General features: G+C 33.9%; 1 protein-coding gene across 2 annotated transcripts in view; it reads right to left on the bottom strand.

The window, feature by feature from the left end:
- Nucleotides 1-27,306, bottom strand: part of usp (retinoid X receptor ultraspiracle) — a 205,518-nt gene that overhangs the window by 50,168 nt on the left and 128,044 nt on the right. For both annotated transcript variants that reach the window (XM_072545652.1, XM_072545646.1), the window contains one exon: nt 16,160-16,433. In XM_072545652.1, coding sequence (XP_072401753.1) covers nt 16,160-16,433 — 274 coding nt within the window. The remainder of the gene's footprint in view (nt 1-16,159; nt 16,434-27,306) is intronic.

Raw genomic sequence — 27,306 nt, 5'->3', positions numbered from 1 at the left:
GCAAACACACTGTCCTGAGGAACGGTTTTGTATGTAGGATTGGAGAATCAGGAAATGGTTAACAGGTAGAAATTTTTTGAGTTTATAGAAGAGGCCAGTATGCCAGATCTTATCAAATGCTTGATCAATGTCTAAAACTACCACAGAACAATACAGTTTGTCTTCCTCTAGTCATATTAAACGATTATTAAGTACATGGTCACATACGCTCATTCGTATGTGACTAGTATAAACACAACAAACAACAGCTAACGCCAAGCTGCAAAAAGTGCAGCGGCTAGCTTGTCTGGGAATCACATGGGCAATGTCAATATGCTCCACTGCCGCTCTAGAGGCGATGCTGGACCTTCCTCCTAGTAGTTCTGCATAAGAAGAGAGGCAGTAACCACCATCTTAAAACTATGACAATGGAATCTGGAGATCTAGTTGGATTCTAAGGACTGGCCGACATATACCATATCAGTCAAATTCGACTTCGAAAAACCCTTTTAAGTTGTCATAAAAAATCACCAAATGGGTAAAGAAGTTTAACCGACATTGGAAAAAGCTTCACTCGTGTGATATACGGATGGATCTAACATAGATGAAAGGGCAGAAATGGAAGTTACTGGGCCTAATTTCAGGCTAACAAATCTCTTGGAAACGCCCCAACTATCTTTCAGGCAGAAATACATGCTATAGACATTAGTGCTTAAGAATGTCTCAAACTTTGGAACCTTAAAGGCTCTAAAGTCATTTACTTTTGAGTCAAAGTTGGTTTGAGACTGTAAACAATCCTTCAAGAAGCTGGCGGAATACAACAAAGTAACTTTGATGTGGGAGCCAGGTTACAAGGGAATTGTAGGAAATGAGGAAGCTGTGAGCCTCGCAGGGGCAAATATCCCATTCTAGGATCCCGAACCCTTCTGTGGACTATCAAAAAGCCAAATCAGAGAGGAAACTCCGGACCTCAGAGCTCAATCAACTAAAATTACATAGGTCTAACACATCAGATCAAAGACAAGCAAAAAAAGCTAATAAAAATGTCGCCTACTGCAACAAACCGCCCTCTTGAAATGAGTAAAGATATCAAAATGGTCACTGGTCACTGCCCTCTGAGATATCATCTCAAAAAAATTGAAAAATCAGATAGTAAGAACTGTCGTTTTTGTGACAACGTAAAAGAAACGGCAGAACATATACTATGTAACTTCGTAGCACTGTTCTGCAAACGACTAAACTTTTTAGGAGAGGTCAGTCTAGCGCCCTCTGACATAGAAAACAAGTCACCTAGGAAGCTTATAAACTTCATGAGAAGTATTGGTATCCTCGAGTTAAATTAGATTAAGGTATGCACAAAAGATCTCTATATGTTTTTCGAATTATTGAAAGCTAATAATTTTAAGTATAAAACGATAGATAAACGTCAGGCGCTCATGGAAATCAGTAGAATGATTTCTTTAAGAAACAATTATACATATAAGAAATATGGAAACTCAGGAGACCGTGCATAAAATAAAATATACAGTACCTTCTAAATCTAAATTTGTTTTTGGTTTTACACCGTGTGCCGATGTGCCCGTGCAACTACCTAGTTTGTTGTTTTGATCACCATTGTTGTCAATTTCTCCGGTAGTTGTATTGATTTTCTGCTCACTCTTATTTTTAATCAAAGTTATAAAATATTTCCCTCAATGCCATTTTACATCTTTCTTGTATACTATTAAGCATAGGCAAATAAACCAGCAGTAGATAAGATAATAATCAAAGACAAACTACGATGGTAGACAGCCTTCGAAAACAGATGACATGATAGGAAGAACACAGTTCATAATTTGAATTAAACAACTTCGTACTCATGATTTTACATTGCTAAGAAATACTCTTGAAACTGAAGGTTGTGAGTAGGCTGATAATATAATTCTGGTATTAAAATGTAATAAAATGTTAACGCCTTTTAGACAAACTGGGTGGCAATTAAGTTAATTGAACACCAATTTATTATAAATGTTTTACTTAAATTCTAATATAATAACCGTATTTGCAGCTGAAACATTAGATGCAATTTCTTTTTCTCAACTAGCACGTCAACAAATGCATGATCATTTCTGCTATTATGTGAATTTAAATAAAAGTCTTACATTTTAGAACACTTTTAGGGGAAAGCCAAGGGGTGGGAGTGGCAAACTTTTTTGCATCTTTTTTGGGGTCAAAAATTGACATCCACAGCAAAATCCAGCTTGTTCGTCCCGTTTTTAGAAATCAAATCTCTGACGCCTGTATTAATAAATACTTAGTTTAAATAATTGTTTCTTTAAACTATGATTTTATATTACTTTGCAGTTCAAACGTCAAATTCTATTGTATTAGAATTGTAATGGTACATGGTATTCGGAGCTTACACTTATACGCCGTGGTCTGGAAATAAAAAAAACATGCTAGGAAGAATTAAATCTAGAACAAAACCTGGTCGGATACAGATACGCAAGATGTGTTGTGAAGGAGAAAAATATTGGTATGACACCAGAAAAAACTTAAAAACTGATGGAGAAATGTAATAGAAAATTTACAACATAAAAAGAATAATAGATATAGTGGTATCTTAAATAGTAGCGTGTACAAAATTTTTACCAAAAAATTGAAAAGAAAAAATGTGAGGAGGACCACCAGAAAAGACTTAAAAACCTATGAAGGAATGTAATAGAAAAACATAAAAAGAAAGCTAAAGCAAATAATGAGGATAAAGGAAGGTTATTGTGATAAAAGTATACGATTTAAAACATTTTTTGTGGAAAAAGTTTGCGTTTTGTTAGACTAATATTATGATATACAGTACGCATGTAATATTTTTTCACGAATATGTAGCGACCTGTTGCTGTTTCGTTTCTTTTTCTGATGGATTTGTTATGTTTTATTATATATTATATGTTTTACTAAGTTGATAATAATTAGATTCTGAATAACCAAAACTATTATAAAAGTATAAACGGTCATTTTAAAAATATCTATTAAAGAACCATTGAGTTAGAATATAAACTCTATGTAAAGAACTATTGTCGCCCTGACAATGACAAAAGAACTCGCAACACCGTGACCATGGCCTCGTGCACGAGTATTGCATCACAGACAGTCACATCGGCCTTGAAAATTGTAAACGAACAATCATTTCACTCGGTATGAACATACATTACGACAAATGAATAACGCTAGTTATAAAGTACTATCTATGAACCGTGAATCCTTTCGAGTGAGCGCGTGTATGATTTTTTAGCTATTAGGCATCTAATCCGTTTATGGTTAATCTTAGTATGTCACTGTACACTTTCTTTGTGTTTATGTATAGAAGGTTTAGAAACGGGCAAAAATACTAATAAACAAAAATCGTAATACAAATCCAGCAAATCTTGTTATATTCTAAAATGATACCTATTTGGTACTCAAGTCAAGATATCTAGAGGCAATTAAAGTCATTGAATATAAAGGAGAAAAATTCCCACGTGATACAATGTGAGAAATTAACCGGCATACTAGGGTGCCTAATTCCTAATCTTAAGTAACAGTTTTACAATTAATGTTTTACGGGTTATGTTCAATGAACTGTCCTAGATCATTATATCTAATATATCAGGACAAGATAAATATATGTCGTTTGGGTTACAATTTGTAAATCCAAATGTTTCGGAATTACTGCATCATTACCCATGAATAATTTTGTCAATTGCATGAATTGCACTCATCAAGGGCAAGAGACATTGGAAGGCTCAATGGCCAAAAGCCTGAACGGAAGAAAGTGTAGATATTATATATATATATATATATATATATATATATATATATATATATATATATATATATATATATATATATATATATATAAGAATTACTGGATATTAGTGACTGTCAATATAAACAAACAACACAGTTTATTAGGGTTGCAGTCAGAAAATTGGCCGGGATGTTAATGAAACACTGTTATGACTTTTTGTCTTGCTTTCGGAATGGTTTTATTCCTTTTTCAAGACACTGTAATAAGAAAAAGTGTAAATATTTAAAAAATATCACAAATCTTCAGTGCAACTTACTAGTCGTTGAGATTATTTATAAAAGCACAGACACTCAACATTAATAACACACACACACACACATAAAATATAAAATAGTGGACAAAATACATTTTAAAATTCTTCAAAATTTAGGTAAAAATAGTAAAAATTTTGTTAACACCTTTAACGCCCAATGTGAACACCTAAAGTTTACGGTTGAGAGAGAGGCTGATAATATGATTCCTTTTTTAGACATGCTAATCCATCGTGGCAATGATGGCATGCTAAGGACGGAGTGTTATCGTAAACCTTGTTTTAGTAACCGTTTTATAAACTTTCATTCTCAACATCCATCCAAGATGAAAACAAATTTGGTTTTGGCCCTGAAAACTAGGGTTATCAACTTGTCACACATCGAGTTCAGAGACAAGGGACTAAAAAAGCTGAGATCTATATTACAAGAGAATTCCTATCCTATAGGGCTGTTAAATAAACTAATTTTCGGTTCTCCTTTTCCTTCGAATTTTTCTGACAACCAAAATTTTCATAACAATGAGGTCCGACAATTGACATTGACACAGAACACATCAGTGATACCATCTAAAATAACTTATGGTTGCCTACCCTACATTCCAGTTTTGACACCGAAGCTAATGAACATCTTCAAAAATTTTAGTGATTTAAAAATTACAACCAAAAATGTGAAAACGGTGATTTAAAAGTTACATCCACACAAATTACAGTTATATGCATAATATGTTGCATACCATTAAGACAGGTTTAAAAATTAAAATCACCTAAGATGGGCCTCTAGTATTTCTTAAAAAGAAATAGGATATTAAGTACACCTAATTACTTTTTAATCATAGGATTTTTTCTTTTTGTTCTCTATGTGCCAGATTTAAAACACACCAGTAAAAGATGACAACAAAATTTTTACTATTTTTACCTAAATTTTAAAGAATTTTAAAATGTATTTTGTCCACTATTTTATATTTTATGTGTGTGTTATTAATGTTGAGTGTCTATGCTTTTATAAATAATCTCAACGACTAGTAAGTTGCACTGAAGATTTGTGATATTTTATAAATATTTACACTTTTTCTTATTACAGTGTCTTGAAAAAGGAATAAAACCATTCCGAAAGCTAGACAAAAAGTCATAAGAGTGTTTCATTAACATCTCGGCCAATTTTCTGACTGCAACCCTAATAAACTGTGTTGTTTGTATATATATATATATATATATATATATATATATATAAATATATATATATATATACAAAGTGAAGTTTTGGGAGACATTCGTTGGACTTTCCGAGTTTGAATTTGTATCAGCCCAAGTGTCTGAGGAGGCTGGGATAGGCCGAAATGATCATAACACTTTATTGATACCGATTCGAGCACGGGAAGTTTAACGAATTTGTCCTCCTAGGCCACATATTTGGCCATTTAATATATATATATATATATATATATATATATATATATATATATATATATATATATATATATATATATATATATATATATATATATATATTGAAAAAGTTGTATTTTATTAATTTTATTTTTATTTATAATAAATGTTGTAATTTTTAAAATCTGTGGTTCGTTGTTTAATTTAATATATACCTCAGCTAGCTCAATTATATGTTCTAAGCAATCTGTCACTGTGTGACGTCGACTCTGTAGTCTCCTGGTAGAGTTCAAAAAGAAATTAAACCAAAATTTACTTTAGACCTTTGATAAATTAACCCAAATGAAGCACGTTATTTATTAATATTGAACAAATTTAATATAAACAATAAAATTCGTCTGCAACTTGGGTTGCCTTTAAAAATTTACAAAAATAGGAATCGTATAAATCTTAATGTGGTTTAGAGTCGTGACAATAAAAATTTATTACAAAATGTGGAGACTCTATACAAGTACCTAAAAACTAAATAAATATTGCAACTTTATAAAGTGTTTAAATGAACTATAAAGAAAAGAAAATGAACACTTTATTCCGCTGACTTTTAACTTGCATTCAAATATAATCAAAATTTCAAATGATCCCCAAAATTATTATCCAACCTTACTTTAAAACAGTTCTGATTTATTTAAAGAAAACTAACTACTCGCAAAATAATTGGTGAAACTGGAATATCAATCCTCTCTTCGGAAGTTAAGGTACGTACTATTCTATTTTTAATTTAATGATCATTAATATTTTCAATTTTTTTTAAGGCCTATCGCAATTATGTTAATTCATGAATTTTAATTTTCTCAATTTAAATGACATTTCTGTACTCCAATAATAATTTATAAGTTAAATTGTTTCTCTTACTCTCTGGAACAAATTCTGCATATCTCTGCTGTGGAAACTGTGGAAAAACTAAAATTCTCTTTAGACGAGTTAAAAAAACACTCCCGACCTATTCCACAATTTCAGGACTCTCCTTTCAAAATTTCTTGTTCACCTCTCCCCAAAATCTATTATCCGTTGCTAACAGCAACCAACGTTCTTTTTTCTTTTCGTCTTCTATTTTTTTTAAACCATAAAACTGTCATGTTCTGACACATTTGTCAATCCACATTAATTTCTCATAATCACTTTAATCACATCTAATTTGGGAATTTATAAAAAAAATGTTCAGATATAAAACTTATTCTATTACAATGCTAATACAATTTATTCTTTTCATCTCCACATCATTGTAATTTCTTATTTAACAAAACCCCTATTAATTTAGCTCCCATAGACTTGCTTGACAGTTTATTTTCTGACGTTTTCAAAATTTCTATGTTTAAATATTTTTTAAGAATTCTTCTTTTTTTGTTCTTTTTAAGGTTTAGACGATTCACCTATACACTAGGCAACTATACTATTCAGAAATTATTAACACTATACCAGGTAAGTCAAAATTAATTTATTTAACAATTTACTAATCTTTTTCTCTCTTTTATTTCAGAGTCGAACCCACATTGTGATGGCTTCATGAAATTCATGAACAACAAACTCATATAAAAATCCATTTAAGTTGTATCCTTTTTAACATATTGAAATCATTTCAATATATATATATATATATATATATATATATATATATATATCCGTTGTGTATTTTTGTTTCTTTTAGGTACGTTTCTCGATCGGAAAGCAAAACAGAACATCATGTCAAACTGGATGTTAATTAACGCGATATATAGTATAAACATATATAAGTAAAAATTAATGGCAAAACTCGCAACTTGAACAGAAAAGAAAATAAATAAAAAGGTGGAAGGCAACCGTAAATACGTATTTCTGACTATTTTGTCGACATCATTACGATGCAGCCAAGTTAGAACAGGAGCAAATTAACTTGGGAAACGATATACAGGAAACATGCGACCAATTGTGGTAATAATGCCAGAAGACCCTGAGTCCAGAGCTACAACTAACAACAGCCACGCAGGAAAGCCACTACCTGAGAAAAGGGACGCCAAAATGTTTGAAACATAAAAAAAGATGTTAATTAATGCTTAAGAGTATTATAAAAATATAGATAAAGAAAATTATTGGCAAAACTAGCAACGTGAATACAAAAGAAAATAGATAATAAGGTGGAACACAACCGTAAATGCGTATTTCTGACTATTTGATCGGCATCAGTACGGTGCAGCAATGTTAGAAAAGAAGCAAATTAACTTAGGAAACGATCTATAGGAGCCTTGCGAGCAATCGTGGCAATCATGTCAGATGACCCTGCATTCCAGAGCTACATAACCTCGGAGAAAGCTACCTGAGGAAAGGAACGACAAAATGTTTGAACCATTAAAAAAGCATCTTAATTATATCTAGAATGCAGGGCCGTGTGACATTATTGCAGCAATTGGTAGCATGATTCCTGTAGATCCTATCTATATTATATATACATATACATATACATATATATATATATATATATATATATATATATATAACGAACACGCTTTCGGCATGGCTCATATAACGGTTACAACTCTATAAAGGCATCAAGAACATCCGAACTCAATACTTTTGGTATATATATGACGCGATGTTAGAAGTAGAGTTTAGTTGATAATAGAGTACCGAACTGTAAACTTATAAATAAATATATTTATATAAATTCGAACCGCTCGTTTTATTTAATCTCGCTACAGTTGGTGTCCGGTGTGAGATTTGCAAATAAATTCAGCAGTGCCTTTGAAAAAAACTTTTGAACTTTTGAAAAGTATTGTTCGACGGGAGCATCAGCGTAGTTCGGTAGTGTCCTTTGTACGAAAGAACATTTAAAAAGTACGTGTGTGCCTGACCAAAGATGCTGCTAGTACAACTTTCAGTAAAACAGTTGCGTGAGCAACTGGAAGAACGCGATGAAGACTGCAGCGGGTCCAAGAAGATACTCCAAGAACGACTAAAGACTGTTCTTAACAAGAATGGAGATGACCCAGAGACATTCCATTTTCAGTCAGCAAAAGAAGCAGTTTTAATGAAGATAGGAGAAACTTCTAAAAAAACTGATGATAAATTCGAGACTGTTTCCAAAAGATTCGATGAAACGTCTCAAATGATAGAAGAAAATTCTAAAAAAACTGATGATAAATTCGAGACTGTTTCCAAAAGATTCGATGAAACGTCTCAAATGTTAGAAGAAACTTCTAAAAAACTGATAATAAATTCGAGACTGTTTCCAAAAGATTCGATGAAACGTCTCACATTATTAAAGAAGTAGCTAGACAAAACGACGAGACTTCACAAATAATTAAAGAAATATGTATTCAAAACAATGAGAAATTTGAAGAAATTTCTAAAACATTTGATAAAGTAGAAGAGAAGATCAAACAGTTAGAGAGCATGATATCCAATACAAAAGTGCTACCACCAGTTAATACAATAGCCTTAGATCCGGTAGTGAAAGAAGAATCACCTAGAGACGAAACGACACCTAATATGAGATTCAAATTGCCACCATTTGATGGAAAGTCTTCTTGGTCCATATACGTTAGACAATTTGAAGCTATTTCGACAGCCAATCATTGGACAGAACAAGAAAAAGCTGTTTCCTTGACTGCTGCTTTACGAGGTGATGCTGCGGATATCCTAAGATCGATTCCTAAGGGTCAAGAAAAATGTTACCAGACCTTGTTCACTCGACTAGACAAACGTTACGGAGATGCCCATCTACAACAAGTCTACAAGGCGCAACTAAGAAGTAGAATTCAACGAGCAAGTGAAAATTTGCAAGAGTTTGAAGCAGATGTTGGTCGTATAGTGCGGTTAGCTTATCCAGAGGCACCAGACAACATGTTGGAAGAAATTGCTGTAGATATCTTCGTCAATGGGTTAAAAGACAATGAATTACAGAACGCTTTACGACTATTAAGGCCGAAAGTTCTAGATGAAGCGCTCGTTATTGCTTTGGAACATGAAACGGCTAGTCAAACTTCACGGACCCATCGAGTAAGAACCATTGAAGAAGGCGACGAACCAAACGATGAACGTCTGGAAGAAATGGTACGAAAAGTAGTTCGTAACACGATGCCGAAGAGACGCGAGCCCAGATGTTGGAATTGTGGTGACGTAGGTCACATTCGCCGTAATTGCAAGAACAACCGGACTGCCGACTTCGAGAAACACAGCCCCCATAGTAACTGAACATTACGTCCTCCGGTAAAATTCATAGCTTGTACATCGAGGGTCGTATCAATAATAAATGTAGATAGTTTTTGGTAGATACAGGTGCAACAAGAACTATTGCACGTCCAGAAGTTGTACGAGGCCATCTTAAATTATCGCCTGCAACAGTAAAGGTTAGAACAGCAACTGGTGAGATAATTAATGCATATGGCGAGGCTAATATGTCAGTATCCATTGGCCAGACTACAGTGAAACATAGAGTATTAATTGCAGAGATCTCCGATGAGTTCATATTGGGGATGGATTTACTAAGGAAAGTTGGGGCTGTATTGAATGTCAAAGATGGAGTTCTCGAGATCAGTGGTGAAGAGTTGCCGTTTCATGAAGACAAAGAAGATATTATCAGCTTCATAACTACTTGTGACGTAACGATACCCGGTAATAGTGAGAAAATTTTGATGACCAGACCTGATGGTTACTGCCGAGAGGGAAGTTTAAGGATGGTCGAAGATGTGAATAATGCCGAGTTCCTAACGGCAAAAGCCTTGGTGAGAATTCGAGATGTCGTTCCTGTAAGAGTTATGAATTTAAAGGGAACTGCTATTAAGTTAATTAAAAGAACTTTGATCGGATAGTGTGTTCCCGTGGCTTCGATTTGTTCCATGAATACTAATGAGAAACCGTCGAAATCTAAGTATCCAAAGGAGCTTGTTGAGACGATGATTAAAACGTGCCAAGATCTTGATGATGAACGAACTAAAAAAGTGAAATCTATGCTGATAGAATTTCAAGATGTTTTTGCCTTGGATAAGAAGGATAATGGCAAAACAAGCATAGTAAAGCATAAAATTAATACCGGAGACGCTCAGCCAATCAGACAACAACCTAAACGACTTCCATTTGCGAAAAGAGATGAAGCCGAAGACATCATCAAAGATATGAACAAACAAGGGGTAATTGAACCATCAAATAGTCCATGGACATCACCAGTAGTGCTAGTAAAGAAGAAAGATGGTACAACACGTTTTTGTATTGACTACCGACAGCTCAATGCAGTAACTAAAAAAGATAGTTATCCTTTGCCCAGAATAGACGATACTTTGGATACACTTTCTGGTTCTCGTTGGTTCTCCACACTCGATCTGAAAAGTGGATATTGGCAAGTAGACATGAAGCCAGCTGATCGTGAAAAAACCGCATTCTCGATAGGATCAAGGCTTTGGCAGTTCACAGTTATGCCCTTTGGTTTATGTAATGCCCCGGCCACATTTAAAAGATTAATGGAGGCAGTTTTAAGAGGTCTAACATGGAAAACATGCCTGGTTTATTTGGATAATGTAATTGTAGTTGGAAGATCCTTCGATGAACATGCCAATAATCTGACAGAAGTCTTTCAACGATTGCGGGCAGCGAATTTGAAGTTAAGTCCAAAGAAATGTCACTTGTTTAGACGAGAAGTGAAGTATTTAGGACATATTGTAGCAAGTAATGGTGTAACAGCTGATCCTGAAAAACTTGCAGCAATTAAGGATTGGCCTGTACCAAGAGATAAACACGAAATTAGAAGTTTTCTTGGTCTATGTACATATTACCGACGTTTTGTCAAAGGATTTGCCAACATCTCCAAGCCGTTAACAAAGTTGACAGAAGAAGGCAAAGAATATACATGGAGCGAAGAGTGTCAAAGAGCTTTCGAACACTTACAAATGGCTCTGACCAGCGCGCCGATTTTAAGCTACCCTAGGCAGGCAGGAAAATTTGTGTTGGACACCGATGCAAGCAACAGTGCAATAGGAACTGTTCTCTCCCAAATCCAAGATGGGCATGAGAAAGTCATCGCTTACTTTAGCAAAGTCTTGTCGAAACCAGAAAGAAACTATTGCGTTACTAGGAGAGAATTGCTAGGCGTAGTAAAGGCTTGCGAGCATTTCCATAAATACTTGTATGGCAGAAAGTTTCTTCTTCGCACGGATTACGCTGCTCTAAAATGGCTCCTACAATTCCGTAATCCAGAGGGCCATATAGCAAGATGGTTAGAACGATTACAAGAATATGATTACAAGATCGAACACAGGGTTGGCAGAGTTCATTCAAATGCTGATGCCCTTTCGAGACGGCCGTGCAGTGCAAATTGTAGTCACTGTCTTAAATTAGAAGAACGACTTTGCCCCGCGAGACGAACCACCGTCATTAATGATCAATGGCAGCCTCAACAGCTACAAGACGCTCAAGCAGATGATCCATGTATAAAAAGAGTATTGGATTGAATGCGTCGAAGTGAAAGACCTTCTTGGCAAGACATTAGTGCATGTAGTCCAGAAGTCAAGTGTTACTGGAGCCAATGGAATTGCCTAGTGCTGAAAGATGATCTTCTGTATAGAACCTTTGAGAACGATGATGGTACAGAAACTAAGCTTCAGTTGATTGTACCTAAAAGTAAAGTGTCAGAAGTATTGCGCCAGTTGCATGACGGTGCATCAGGTGGACACTTTGGTATCACGAAGACTCTGCAAAAGGTTCGAGAACGGTTCTATTAGGTGAACTGTAAAGATGATGTAAAAAGATGGTGCCGGAAATGTGAACTGTGTGCAACCAGTAATGGTCCAGTTGGTAAAAAAAGAGCATCCATGAGACAGTACAATGTTGGCAGTCCTATGGAAAGAGTAGCAATCGACATTGCAGGTCCACTTCCAGAGACAAATGATGGAAATAAATATATCCTGGTAGCCATGGATTATTTTACGAAATGGACTGAGGCCTATGCGATACCAAATCAAGAAGCTGCTACCGTTGCAGAGGTACTTGTTAAAGAATTTTTTTTCCAAAATGTTTGTAAATTGATTGGTGTCAATAAGACCAGAACGATACCCCTGCATCCTTAATCGGATGGAATGGTCGAGAGAATGAACCGAACAACGGGTAAACACCTGTCCAAAGTTGTATCAGAACATCAAAGAGATTGGGACCAGCACATTCATTTATTCCTAATGGCCTACCGCTCGGCCGTGAATGAAACTACAGGCCAGACTCCAACCTGCCTGATGTTAGGTCGTGAAGTTCGTTTGCCCTGTGACCTAGAGTTTGGCTGCAGACCTTCCGAAGAACATGTTGCAAGCGAAGATTGTGTCGACCGCCTGAAGTTAAAAATGAACAACATTCATGAACTTGCCCGACAACACATCCAGATAGCCAGTGACAGAATGAAAGATCAATATGATTCTCGATGCAAGAGTGACAACTATGAAGTAGGTGATCTTGTTTGGCTTTATAATCCACAACGTCGTCGAGGCTTGTCTCCCAAACTGCAAAGATAATGGGAAGGTCCGTATGAAATTAAAAAGAGAATAAATGACGTAATATACCGAATTAAGAAGTTGCCGAAAGGTAAACCAAAAGTAGTTCACATAAATCGTCTTGCACCATATGCTGGCTCAAATGAAATAGAAGAAGCACGAACCCTTCAACATGAGATCAAAGATGACCGGCGACCAAGCTTTAATAAATATATGTCAAATTACGCAGGGAGAAAGAGTGCTAGATTCGGCGTGACCACAGAAGTTCAGCAGGATCTTTTTAGTGTTCCGCATAACGTCTCTCTAGCCCACTGTGTTGCCCACGATCTTGAGATGACTAAAGGAATCTCATCCGTATTTTATAAGAAATTCGGTCGTTTGGACGAGTTAAAAAACCAGCAGCCTAAAGCTGGAAGAGTACTGAGATTAGAAGATGGTACTCGATCTTTGCTGTATATGGTGACCAGGAAGTCGTATACAGACAGGGCAAGCTACGAGGATATATGGAGTGCTCTAACTAATTTGAAGAAAATCGTGTGCAATTATGACATCAAGAATTTGTCCTTATCCAAGATAGGCCATGCACTAGAAAATCTGGATTGGAAGATTGTCAGAAGCATGCTTGAAGTGATCTTCCGAGAAACCGGCGTACGAATTACTGTGTGTTGTATTAACCCGAAGAGATCGTGTCTTTCAAAGGTTGTAGACTGTTATTTCTTCTCGATGGATTCATGCAGAGCTGGAGAGTCCTGTAGATTCCGCCATCCTGGGCCTAGATATAGAGTTACTGATCGGGACGCTCAAATTTAAGAGGAGAGCAGTGTTACGAACACGCTTTCGGCATGGCTCATATAACGGTTACAACTCTAAAAAGGCATCAAGAACATTCGCGATCCATCGAGTGAGAGACAGAACAACAGGTCACATAGGCGAATTAGAGGTGGGACAACTCCCGAATGTTCTCGAACTTAATACTTTTATTATATATATGACGCGATGTTAGAAGTAGAGTTTAGTTGATAAGAGAGTACCGAACTGTAAACTTATAAATAAATATATTTATATAAATTCGAACCGCTCGTTTTATTTAATCTCGCTACAATATATATATATATATATATATATATATATATATATATATATATATATATATATATATATATATATAATATTTATATCTATATCTATATACATGAAAAATTATTGGCAAAATTCGAAACGTGAATACAAAAGAAAATATATTTTCTATTGTATTCACGTTGCTAAATGCGAAAAAATGGTATATTGGGGTCTGTGTTAGCAATCCTCATGAAAAAAAACATAAAATAGCCAATATTTTGTAAATAGACATTGTGAAAATATACAAAATTATTACGAAAATTAAACTCCACCTTTAAATAAAGATTTTAAACACTCGGTATCTATCTCGGAAACTAACAATATTTGTGTAAGGCATGTTGGACAGAATCATAATATTTTGAGGTATAGAGCGTACAACTCAGAGATCGGACATTCTAATGAATCAGCCTCTATACATATGTATAAGCAATAATAGTCCTAGTAGTGTTTATACTTTCTTTGGATATTTGTAAATTATAGTTTCAGTATTTACAATGTTTCTGTATGTTTTTATAACTGTTTTACAACTCAAGATAAATGAAACGTTTGCTGAATAATCGCAACCTTGAATCACTATGAAGATCAATTCCTGCAATTTCAAATTTCATTTAAATATATAAATGTTAATTTGTTATGATAATACTGAGCATTCTATCGTACCTGTCAGCGGCTTTGGATTGAACCGGAAAACAATGTGCTAGTCAAGTGCACGGGGCCCCAATTTGAAGATTGGTTAGGCTCGAGGCGCAGCATGGGGCTCCCCATAGGGCGAATGTGGTAAATATTCGTAGTTGTCTTCGTATGTAATTAAATTAACAATGTATTATATAAAATATTTTATTCTTTAAAACGTAGTTTTGTAGTCCCCTTTGTTTCAATATTCTTCTCAACAAATCAGACATGGAAAGTTAAGGGCAGTCGGCATGTATAGGGGAATACTAAATGAATAAAATATGATTCTAAATATATTTACTAATATATTTTGGGGGAATAAATAACAAATATAATTAGAAATACTTTATCTCGACTTCCAGCTCGGAAACGGTTCAGAGCGAATGGAATCTTCAAGATCACATAATTATTGAGGTAGTTAAAAACAAACCAACAAAACTTAGAATATAACGACACTGACCAGACCAATCAATTATAAGTTAATCTCCTATGTCTATTATCCTTCGTGCGGATGTACTTACTGCATTTATGCCATTCGATTGACCATTGCTATTCATTCATCTAGTCCTTGTGCATTTTATTAAGCTTCCAAGAATGAGTTGCCATTCCTGTTCTTTATTTTGTCTAACCATTGCGATGGAGATCTAGATATTTTAGTATCTACATCATCTTTAACTATTATTCTTTCCATACTCGCTCTTTTTTTATTAACGTGTCTAGACTAGAACATCTCAGTGTTCTTTGGTTGCTAGTTCTAACGTATATATTGGTAATGCTGAGTTCTAATAGTATTGAATTATTTATGTGTAATGTCTATGCTAAGTGCAACATTCTACGGTAAACCCACATTTCAAAAGGCATTATGCGCTTAGAATCTAATTTTTTAATTGTCTCGTGTCCGCAGCGTAGTTTTGTGATTTTTTTTATTGTTAGATGTCTTTCTATATTTTGATGAGTTTTGCAGTAACTGGTCTGACGATTAGGAGGCAATTTATTACTTTGGTGATGACAGGCACAAGTAATTAAATTGTCTAACCACTTCGTACACTGCCACATTTCTCATTTCAATATAGCCATATGTTTAAAGTGCAGTTAAATAATGGCATTAACACCAAAATAAATAAAGTTTATACGTATTACAAATAATTTTTGTTAAAATGAAAATAATTATGGGAAAGAAATAAATAAAGTGCAAATGAAGTAGGAAACATAGCGGTATACATATTTACAAGACGAATTAAATGTTAGTGGGAAACCGCATAAACACCAGAGACTGACTGGATAGATGATTTTCATTTCATAAAAGTGACTAACATATTGCTATAGCAGTTTATACGATCCAGTAGGTTGGAAGGCCGGTAATGATAATGATGTTGACGTTAATATAGTAAATTGTATCCGAAACAAATGATAATTATTTCTTACCTGTACACTCCATAATGTTTTCCACTAGCCCTATCACCACATATCGAACAAAGATGCTTCGACCCGCTAAGGGGGTGGTTGGGTGGGTAAGGAGAATTCGCTTTTTGCGATCCAGCCGATGGACTCAGCAAATTTGCATGACCTAAAGAAAAAGATCCAGGACTGTTCGGTCCTTGAGGACTGAATTGGTTTAGAGTAGAGGCGTCCGGTTTGATTTCCAATGGTGATTGGGGACCCAATGCTCCCATTGAAAGGTTCTGATCGAGGCTGAGACCTGGAACAATAAAAAAGCATTATAAAGGTTGTTTCTTTGAATTTTAATATAATATTATGGAATATATAGGTCGTATATTTAAGACTAAAATGATTTGCTACCTTCTATTTCGGTAAAATATTTGAAAATAATAAATAAATAATTATACTTTACTATTGAGCCCCTCCTAGAATTACGTAAGTTTTTGCCATGTTTTAAATATCGTTATTAAGCAATGCAGGCTTCTACAACAGATACTTTGTAACGATATACTATTTTTTGGACTAAGCAATACTTTTTATTTAAAAAATCCTTTATAAAAGGTAAATTGATATAAAAACCCTCTCGGGCTCCATCACAAAACGTTTTCGGAATGACTATTCACTCATTAGTGCTATCAAGATTTACATGTTTGAAGTCACTAAATACATGAACCCTTTAAATATAGTTAAATTAATTTTTGATGATGAAAAACTAGGATGTTAACGTTATAAACGGAATTAACTTTTTGGACTTCACGTTGGTTGGCACGAAGTGTCTCTGAATACTTGTTGATGGCGACTGTTGTTGATTATCATTGTATTTTATCATATATAAAATGATTTTATATATTATTTGTTACAATAAAAAGATGGATTAAGCTTTAGATTAGGTTTTTACTTTTTTCAAAATCGATTTTTGCTATTTTTTGCGATTCTCAAGAGATCAAAAAAATTTACCACTTTCATTAAACAGTTGACTATGGCATTTTTATTTTAAGAGTCTAATCTTCGAAACCTACAGAATGAAATTTCGGTTTTGAGTTTTGGCAACAAATGTGAGGTATTTGAAATATGCCTACAAACGCTGAATTTAAACTGTCACATTACAAACTGTTGAACTAAAACATTTAAAACTGCTTCTTTTTATGACAAAAGTACATTTTTCAAAATTACACACCTTTAGCTCGAAACTCCACCTAATACCGTCTTCGTGAAGGCATTTCCCGTAACGTGCGATCGTTTGTAATGCAAAAGTTTAAAGTCTGCGTTTTTTAGGCATATTTCAAATGCCTCATATTTGTTGCGAAAACTTAAAATCGAAGTTTTATGTTATACGTTTTAAAGATTGGGCTCTGACAATGAAAATTCCACTACGAATGGTTAATGGAATTGATAAATTTTATTGATCTCATGAGAATCCTAAAAAAATTAATCGTATTTGAAGAAACTGACTTCACATGCGACAAGATACAACAATAGTTACAAAAGCTTTACTCTTCAACTTTAAAACGAATTTTGACTTTTATCGATAGGACACTTTGACCAAAAGATATCGAATTTTTACCGGCGAGTTGCTATAAATTTTATTAAAAATTGATTTACCGCGCGTAACTGAAATTCAACAGCGCCGGTCGCTTCAAGCGTTGTTCCTGAGAAAACAGTTCATTTTACACAAAAACTACATACATTTTTAACTTTTATGCATATTTTTGGGGTCCAAAAATTGATCTTCTCAGCAAAATTCAGCTTGTTCGTATGATTTTTAGAGGTCAAATCTCTGACAACTGAACTAAAAGTATAGTTTTTCAAATTTGAGCGCTAATTATGTAATAAAAATTGATAGAAGTTAAACTTTTAAAAGCTTATCCAATGCACTTTTATAATGTTATGGCTATATCTTAAAGTCACGTACCTTACGCTTTTCAATAATCTTGAACCAAAAAGTGCATATTTTACCCCTTCAAAGACTCAGTTTAGTCCTGTTTATCCAATTTTTGCACCCTTTGTTAGACAAGCTACGTATTACCGATATCTCTTCTTCTTTTTATGTAAGTAAATTATAACATGACTGTCTATTTTTCAATGTGCCTCTAGTAAGTTGTCGTTCCATTGTTTTCGTGGTCTTCCTACTGATCGTCTTCCTATCGGGGAACCGTCTCATGCCGTCTTTACTACTCTATTTTTTGTCATTCGGCTTATATGATCGCTCCATTCTACTCTTCTATATCTTACCCAGTCCTTGATGTTCTCCACATTGCATCTACGTCGTATATCTGTACTTCTAGCTCTGTCCCATAGTGTCTTGCCATCAATTTTGCTAAGTGTTTTTATCTCTGCTGTTTCTAACATCCTTTTTGACCTCTCTGTCAGGTCGTGTTTCTGTCGCGTATATCATTATTGGCCTAATGACTGTTTTGTAAATTCTGCCTTTCATTTCTTTCCCGATATTTTTATTTCTCCATATTGTTTCATTCAGGCAGCCTGCATCTCTGTTTGCTCTATTCATTCCATCTTCCACTTCAGTTTAGAGCTTTCCGTAGCTAGATAATGTGATGCATAGATATTTAAACTACATCACTTGTTCTATTACCTGACCTTCCAGCTCCAATTTACATCTTAGTAAATTTGCTGTTGTAACCATGCCTTTTTGTCTTTTTTGGGGAAATTAACATTTTAAATTTTCTGGCGTTTATATTAAATTTGTGCAGCATACGTTGTAAATCGTCTTCACTTTGAGAGAATAGTATTGCGTCGTCTGCATAGCAGATAATTTTAGGTTGTTTTTCTCCCATATTGATATCGTATGTAATAATTTATTCATATATTACTTTTATTTGGCGCATTATTATATAGACGAAAGTTTTAATTGAACTTTAAGATTCTCTTAAAGAATAATAAGGTCATCTGAGAAAACATACAGTCTTTATTCTATGTTTGGATTTTCAGATTAGAATCACTTATCAAAATACTTTTGTATATATTTTGGTCTTTCTCTGTCATTTTTATTAAAATCTTTTTCTCTTTCTATTTATTCATCATCATCATCAATGGCGCTACAACTCTTCGTGAGTCTTTGCCGCGTTTACTATTTCCTTCCATGTTTGTCGGTCCTGTGCCAGTAATTCCCATTGTCGCACTCCCATTTTCTCTAGATCTTCTTTGACTGCATCATTTCACCTTTTTCTAGGCCGCACTACAGACCTTCTTCCCTCTGGCCTTTCCCAGAACACATTGTTTATAAGGCGATTGTCGTTACTGCGTATCACATGCCCTGCCTATCTGAGTCTATTGGCCTTTATATATCTGACTAGATTTTCTTTTCCGAATAGAGACTCTAGCTCGTTATTGTATCTGTCCCTCCATTCGTTTGTCACGCTGTCTCTGCAAGGGCCATATATCATTCGAAGAATTTGACGTTCCCACACCAGAAATTTATTTATTTCTCTTTTTGTTAGTGTCCATGTTTCGCTTCCATACGCGACTGCTGGTCGTATTATGGTCTTATATATCCGGATTTTTGTATCTCGTGAAAGAAGTTCTGACTTTATTAGATGTTGCAAGAAAGATCTGTTTCCTGCCATTATTCTCGTTTCAACTTCTCGCCCTAATTTGTTGTCATTTGTGATTGTTGCTCCTAGATATTCAAATTCTTTAACCACTTCGAAGTTGTGATCATTTATAGTAATGTTTTGCCTTATTCGCCGTCGTTCTTGTTTTGAGACGACCATGTATTTTGTTTTGTCTTCATTTATTTTTAGACCGATGTTTAATGCAGCTTCTTCAAAGCTCGAGAAAATATCCTTAATTTCTAATGTTGATTGTGCTACTGCGTCTACGTCATCGGCAAAGGCGAGTATGACTTTTGCTCCCCGATCAGTTATGTCTGGTTTGAATTTTTTATATATTTTTCGCATGACATATTTTAAGGCCAGGTTAAACAACAATGGGGACAACGGATCTCCCTGTCTCACTCTAGAATTTACGCAGAAAGCATTTGATATTTTTCCCCCTATTCTTACTTGTGCAAAAGAGTTACTTACCGCAGCTAGCTTCTTGGATACGCCGAGCTCAATCATTGCCTTCCATAATGTTGCACTTATTCAGCAACATTAAAGTTTATTCATCGGAAGTTATAATTAAACATGTAATGATGTTTCTACAGCTTCCCTCCTTTTCTCTTTTCGAATATTACCAATATATATATATATATATATATATATATATATATATATATATATATATATATATATATATATATATATGTAAATACTCTTTTCTTTTGGGTGTGGTAGTCAATAAAAACAGAGCTTTGCTAAGGCGTACTATTTATTCTGAATCCAAGCTTTCGGTGGTTTTTTGCCACCTTTATCAAGGTCTACAAAGAAAATTACTATGTTTTAAACAGTTTGAATGGTGCCAAAAAAAAGGCTATAAAAAGTATAAAAAACTTACCCGAATGTAAGATTCGTGGCAGAAACAACAACGTTAAATAACATGATATACTGAAGTTGCAATTACACTTTAAAAATTACTGTTAAAAAAAAACACTTTAAAATTTCTAAATACGTTAAAAGTTAAAAACAAAATTAAGGACGACATCTTAAAACAGTCGTCGCTGCAGGCTTGATTTCAGTCACATTTCACGAGCAGAAAGAGAACGTGGGTGGACAATTATTGTTTAAATAGTTAGGAGAAAATACAAAAAACAACTTTGAAATTAACGTCTCACAAGATACTGTTTATGAATTTTGAGTACTACCAACTGTATTACCAACTTAAAAATAAGCGGGAAGTTCAAAATGTTATTCATGACATAAGCAATCGAAAGAAAATAGTATTTAGTAAATAGGTTTAGAAAAAATAATAACTCAAACAAAACAAATCTAAATTAGTAACTGAAGTTTGATCACAAGTATTCAATTAATACTGAAATATTTAACAAAAGAAAAGAACAAAGAAAACTCTGAGATACAAAATAGCTCAGTCAAAAGTCAATATAAAATTGTAAATTTTGCTAAGATTCTGGATCTCAGATCTCTTATTAAGATTGTTATTATCACTCTTGCTGATATGTACCATCTCTAAGAAAGTTCTCTTAAATTTATTTTTCTCTCTGGCTAATATTTTTACATTGTTGAAATCTATCTTATGGTCTAGATCGATAGTATGCTCTGCCAAAGCACAAGTAGGTTTGTTTAATCTACAATCACTCTTATGAGAAATAATACGGCTAGACAGATTCCTTCCAGTTTCACCAATGTACGTGGATGGACATTCAGTACATTGAATGCAATAAACAACATCTGTAGTCTCTAGAGTGGTTAGGGGTTGTTTTATTTTGCTATACAGCTGACGTATGGTTTTGATGTTCTTGTTAGCTATTTTGATATTCTTAAAGTCTTTAAAAATCTTAGTGAGTTCAACGGTTAGTTTTGGAATATATGGAAGGGCATAAAAATACACACTTGTTGAAGCTGAATTATTTTGTGCTGAGGGCACTGATTGTGACATAGTAAGTCTGTTGTTTCTATTAACAAAGGGAACATTAAAAATTAATTTATTAATCAGTCTTAGAGGATATGAATTTTCTACAAAAATATTACGTAAGAGGTTGAGATCATGTTGGAGATAATCCGGATGAGATAACCTTTTGACACGTTCTTTCATCGCTAGGACTAAATTAGTTTTCATCCTCGGAGGATGGTGAGAGTGGTAGCTTATGAATCTATTGCTACATATGGGTTTTCTATACCATTGTGTTTTCACAACATTATCCTCACATCTATGCAATCTCATGTCAAGGAAAGGCAAAGATCCCTCCCGCTCCTCCTCGCACGTGAATTGCAAGTGTGGGTTTTGTTGGTTGAACACATTTAACGTAGAATGTATGGAGTCTGCAGGTAGTGCCAAGATTAAGTCATCCACATATCTCTTTATGAACGGTATTTCAAAATTGATTTGTTGCAAACAATCTTCAATCAAGTCATCTAAGACATAATTGCACAGTATTGGTGAAATAGTGGAACCCATTGGAGTACCAAAGACTTGTTTGTAGTAACAGTCATTAAAAATAAACACATTAGAGTCAAAAACAAAAGAAATGAGTTTTTTGATATTATCTAAGTTAAGGGTTGTCTGCATTGATATGTCATCCCAGTGTTTCTCAACGCTAACCAATATTGTGTGTAATGGTAAATTAGTGAACAGAGACACTACATCAAAACTAACGAGCTTATAGTTAATGGGTAATTTTAAGTTATTAATAAAGGAACTGAAACTGAAAGAGTCCTGAATGCAAAACTCATTGTTATTATTGTATGTTTCTGTGAGAATATTAGTTAAAAAACTTGCTATGGGGCCATTAGGTGTACCTATTGAGGACACTATTGGTCTCATAGACAGAGTGGGTTTATGAATTTTTGGGAGAGCATAAAATCTAGGAGCAATTGCATTGTAAATTTTCAAAGTTTTACCAACTGATTGATCTATTTGATTCTCCTTTACCAAATCAGAAACTAGTTTGTTAGCCTTTTGTTGCATAGTACACACGGGATTATTGTTCAACTTTTTATAATATTTAGTGTCGGTGAGTAAGTCTTCACATTTTTGTATATAGTCCCTAGTGTACATTGCTACAGTGACATTGCCTTTGTCGCTCTGGACAATCTTAATCTCAGGGTGATGCTTCAAAAAAGTTTTACATTTGATATAATATTTATTTAAGAAATGGTCTTTTTCATCTTTGTTGAGAAAATTAGTAATTATATTAGTGCATTTGGACCTTAGAATCTCCTTATCGACATTCTCAATTGGTCTTAAAATGTTTTCGATGTCTGCCAACAAAGAGGAAACTTTAAAATCTTTTTTGTTAGGAAGCAAAGCGAACTTAGGGCCTAAAGCCAACAACTTTTTAACTTCTACAGGAAATTCTAAGTCTGTGAGGTTTTTAAACCAACCCTCCCTGAAATCAATACTGTCAAAACTATCTAATCTGAACTTATTAAATTTATTGATATTGGTTCTCTTAATTTTATGAAAAAGATTGTTATAAATTACTTGTTGCCTACGTTTGAACTCAACATATGTGTAATAATTAAGTATAGATTTTGATTTGGCCTGGAGATCTTTTAGCTTATTTTCTAAATGATTAATATCAGCAAAAGTAATCTTAATTTCTAAATTGAGAATATTTTTTCCAAACCTTTTACCAAGTCCTTGAGCACGAAAATCTATCTCTCCTCTCCTATGATGGAGTAAGTTGTTCACATTTGTCAAGCTGTTCGTGATATGGTTCGGAAAACAATCTGCATTTCGACACTTAATTAAAAAAGTCTTTCTGTTCCTTAACGCTGCCAGTTTGGTGTTCACATTAGCCCATTCCTTTAGATACGACACAAGTAATGGTCCGTATTGGAGTCTGATGTCCTCATAAAAACCCATACTACAAAGTAAGAAAAAGTAGTCCAAAATTTTTGACTAGTTTGGAAAAAATATATGTAAATACTCTTTTCTTTTGGGTGTGGTAGTCAATAAAAACAGAGCTTTGCTAAGGCGTACTATTTATTCTGAATCCAAGCTTTCGGTGGTTTTTTGCCACCTTTATCAAGGTCTACAAAGAAAATTACTATGTTTTAAACAGTTTGAATGGTGCCAAAAAAAGGCTATAAAAAGTATAAAAAACTTACCCGAATGTAAGATTCGTGGCAGAAACAACAACGTTAAATAACATGATATACTGAAGTTGCAATTACACTTTAAAAATTACTGTTAAAAAAAACACTTTAAAATTTCTAAATACGTTAAAAGTTAAAAACAAAATTAAGGACATGTTAAAACAGTCGTCGCTGCAGGCTTGATTTCAGTCACATTTCACGAGCAGAAAGAGAACGTGGGTGGACAATTATTGTTTAAATAGTTAGGAGAAAATACAAAAAACAACTTTGAAATTAACATCTCACAAGATACTGTTTATGAATTTTGAGTACTACCAACTGTATTACCAACTTAAAAATAAGCGGGAAGTTCAAAATGTTATTCATGACATAAGCAATCGAAAGAAAATAGTATTTAGTAAATAGGTTTAGAAAAAATAATAACTCAAACAAAACAAATCTAAATTAGTAACTGAAGTTTGATCACAAGTATTCAATTAATACTGAAATATTTAACAAAAGAAAAGAACAAAGAAAACTCTGAGATGCAAAATAGCTCAGTCAAAAGTCAATATAAAATTGTAAATTTTGCTAAGATTCTGGATCTCAGATCTCTTATTAAGATTGTTATTATCACTCTTGCTGATATGTACCATCTCTAAGAAAGTTCTCTTAAATTTATTTTTCTCTCTGGCTAATATTTTTACATTGTTGAAATCTATCTTATGGTCTAGATCGATAGTATGCTCTGCCAAAGCACAAGTAGGTTTGTTTAATCTACAATCACTCTTATGAGAAATAATACGGCTAGACAGATTCCTTCCAGTTTCACCAATGTACGTGGATGGACATTCAGTACATTGAATGCAATAAACAACATCTGTAGTCTCTAGAGTGGTTAGGGGTTGTTTTATTTTGCTATACAGCTGACGTATGGTTTTGATGTTCTTGTTAGCTATTTTGATATTCTTAAAGTCTTTAAAAATCTTAGTGAGTTCAACGGTTAGTTTTGGAATATATGGAAGGGCATAAAAATACACACTTGTTGAAGCTGAATTATTTTGTGCTGAGGGCACTGATTGTGACATAGTAAGTCTGTTGTTTCTATTAACAAAGGGAACATTAAAAATTAATTTATTAATCAGTCTTAGAGGATATGAATTTTCTACAAAAATATTACGTAAGAGGTTGAGATCATGTTGGAGATAATCCGGATGAGATAACCTTTTGACACGTTCTTTCATCGCTAGGACTAAATTAGTTTTCATCCTCGGAGGATGGTGAGAGTGGTAGCTTATGAATCTATTGCTACATATGGGTTTTCTATACCATTGTGTTTTCACAACATTATCCTCACATCTATGCAATCTCATGTCAAGGAAAGGCAAAGATCCCTCCCGCTCCTCCTCGCACGTGAATTGCAAGTGTGGGTTTTGTTGGTTGAACACATTTAACGTAGAATGTATGGAGTCTGCAGGTAGTGCCAAGATTAAGTCATCCACATATCTCTTTATGGGATGACATATCAATGCACACAACCCTTAACTTAGATAATATCAAAAAACTCATTTCTTTTGTTTTTGACTCTAATGTGTTTATTTTTAATGACTGTTACTACAAACAAGTCTTTGGTACTCCAATGGGTTCCACTATTTCACCAATACTGTGCAATTATGTCTTAGATGACTTGATTGAAGATTGTTTGCAACAAATCAATTTTGAAATACCGTTCATAAAGAGATATGTGGATGACTTAATCTTGGCACTACCTGCAGACTCCATACATTCTACGTTAAATGTGTTCAACCAACAAAACCCACACTTGCAATTCACGTGCGAGGAGGAGCGGGAGGGATCTTTGCCTTTTCTTGACATGAGATTGCATAGATATGAGGATAATGTTGTGAAAACACAATGGTATAGAAAACCCATATGTAGCAATAGATTCATAAGCTACCACTCTCACCATCCTCCGAGGATGAAAACTAATTTAGTCCTAGCGATGAAAGAACGTGTCAAAAGGTTATCTCATCCGGATTATCTCCAACATGATCTCAACCTCTTACGTAATATTTTTGTAGAAAATTCATATCCTCTAAGACTGATTAATAAATTAATTTTTAATGTTCCCTTTGTTAATAGAAACAACAGACTTACTATGTCAAAATCAGTGCCCTCAGCACAAAATAATTCAGATTCAACAAGTGTGTATTTTTATGCCCTTCCATATATTCCAAAACTAACCGTTGAACTCACTAAGATTTTTAAAGACTTTAAGAATATCAAAATAGCTAACAAGAACATCAAAACCATACGTCAGCTGTATAGCAAAATAAAACAACCCCTAACCACTCTAGAGACTACAGATGTTGTTTATTGCATTCAATGTACTGAATGTCCATCCACGTACATTGGTGAAACTGGAAGGAATCTGTCTAGCCGTATTATTTCTCATAAGAGTGATTGTAGATTAAACAAACCTACTTGTGCTTTGGCAGAGCATACTATCGATCTAGACCATAAGATAGATTTCAACAATGTAAAAATATTAGCCAGAGAGAAAAATAAATTTAAAAGAACTTTCTTAGAGATGGTACATATCAGCAAGAGTGATAATAACAATCTTAATAAGAGATCTGAGATCCAGAATCTTAGCAAAATTTACAATTTTATATTGACTTTTGACTGAGCTATTTTGCATCTCAGAGTTTTCTTTGTTCTTTTCTTTTGTTAAATATTTCAGTATTAATTGAATACTTGTGATCAAACTTCAGTTACTAATTTAGATTTGTTTTGTTTGAGTTATTATTTTTTCTAAACCTATTTACTAAATACTATTTTCTTTCGATTGCTTATGTCATGAATAACATTTTGAACTTCCCGCTTATTTTTAAGTTGGTAATACAGTTGGTAGTACTCAAAATTCATAAACAGTATCTTGTGAGATGTTAATTTCAAAGTTGTTTTTTGTATTTTCTCCTAACTATTTAAACAATAATTGTCCACCCACGTTCTCTTTCTGCTCGTGAAATGTGACTGAAATCAAGCCTGCAGCGACGACTGTTTTAACATGTCGTCCTTAATTTTGTTTTTAACTTTTAACGTATTTAGAAATTTTAAAGTGTTTTTTTTTAACAGTAATTTTTAAAGTGTAATTGCAACTTCAGTATATCATGTTATTTAACGTTGTTGTTTCTGCCACGAATCTTACATTCGGGTAAGTTTTTTATACTTTTTATAGCCTTTTTTTTTGGCACCATTCAAACTGTTTAAAACATAGTAATTTTCTTTGTAGACCTTGATAAAGGTGGCAAAAAACCACCGAAAGCTTGGATTCAGAATAAATAGTACGCCTTAGCAAAGCTCTGTTTTTATTGACTACCACACCCAAAAGAAAAGAGTATTTACATATATTTTTTCCAAACTAGTCAAAAATTTTGGACTACTTTTTCTTACTTTGTAGTATGGGTTTTTATGAGG

This window comes from Diabrotica undecimpunctata, chromosome 1 (genome assembly GCF_040954645.1).
Source record: "Diabrotica undecimpunctata isolate CICGRU chromosome 1, icDiaUnde3, whole genome shotgun sequence".
Lineage (NCBI taxonomy): Eukaryota > Metazoa > Arthropoda > Insecta > Coleoptera > Chrysomelidae > Diabrotica > Diabrotica undecimpunctata.
Note: the sequence above shows the minus strand (reverse complement) of the source record. Positions and strands in the feature narration are given on the sequence as shown.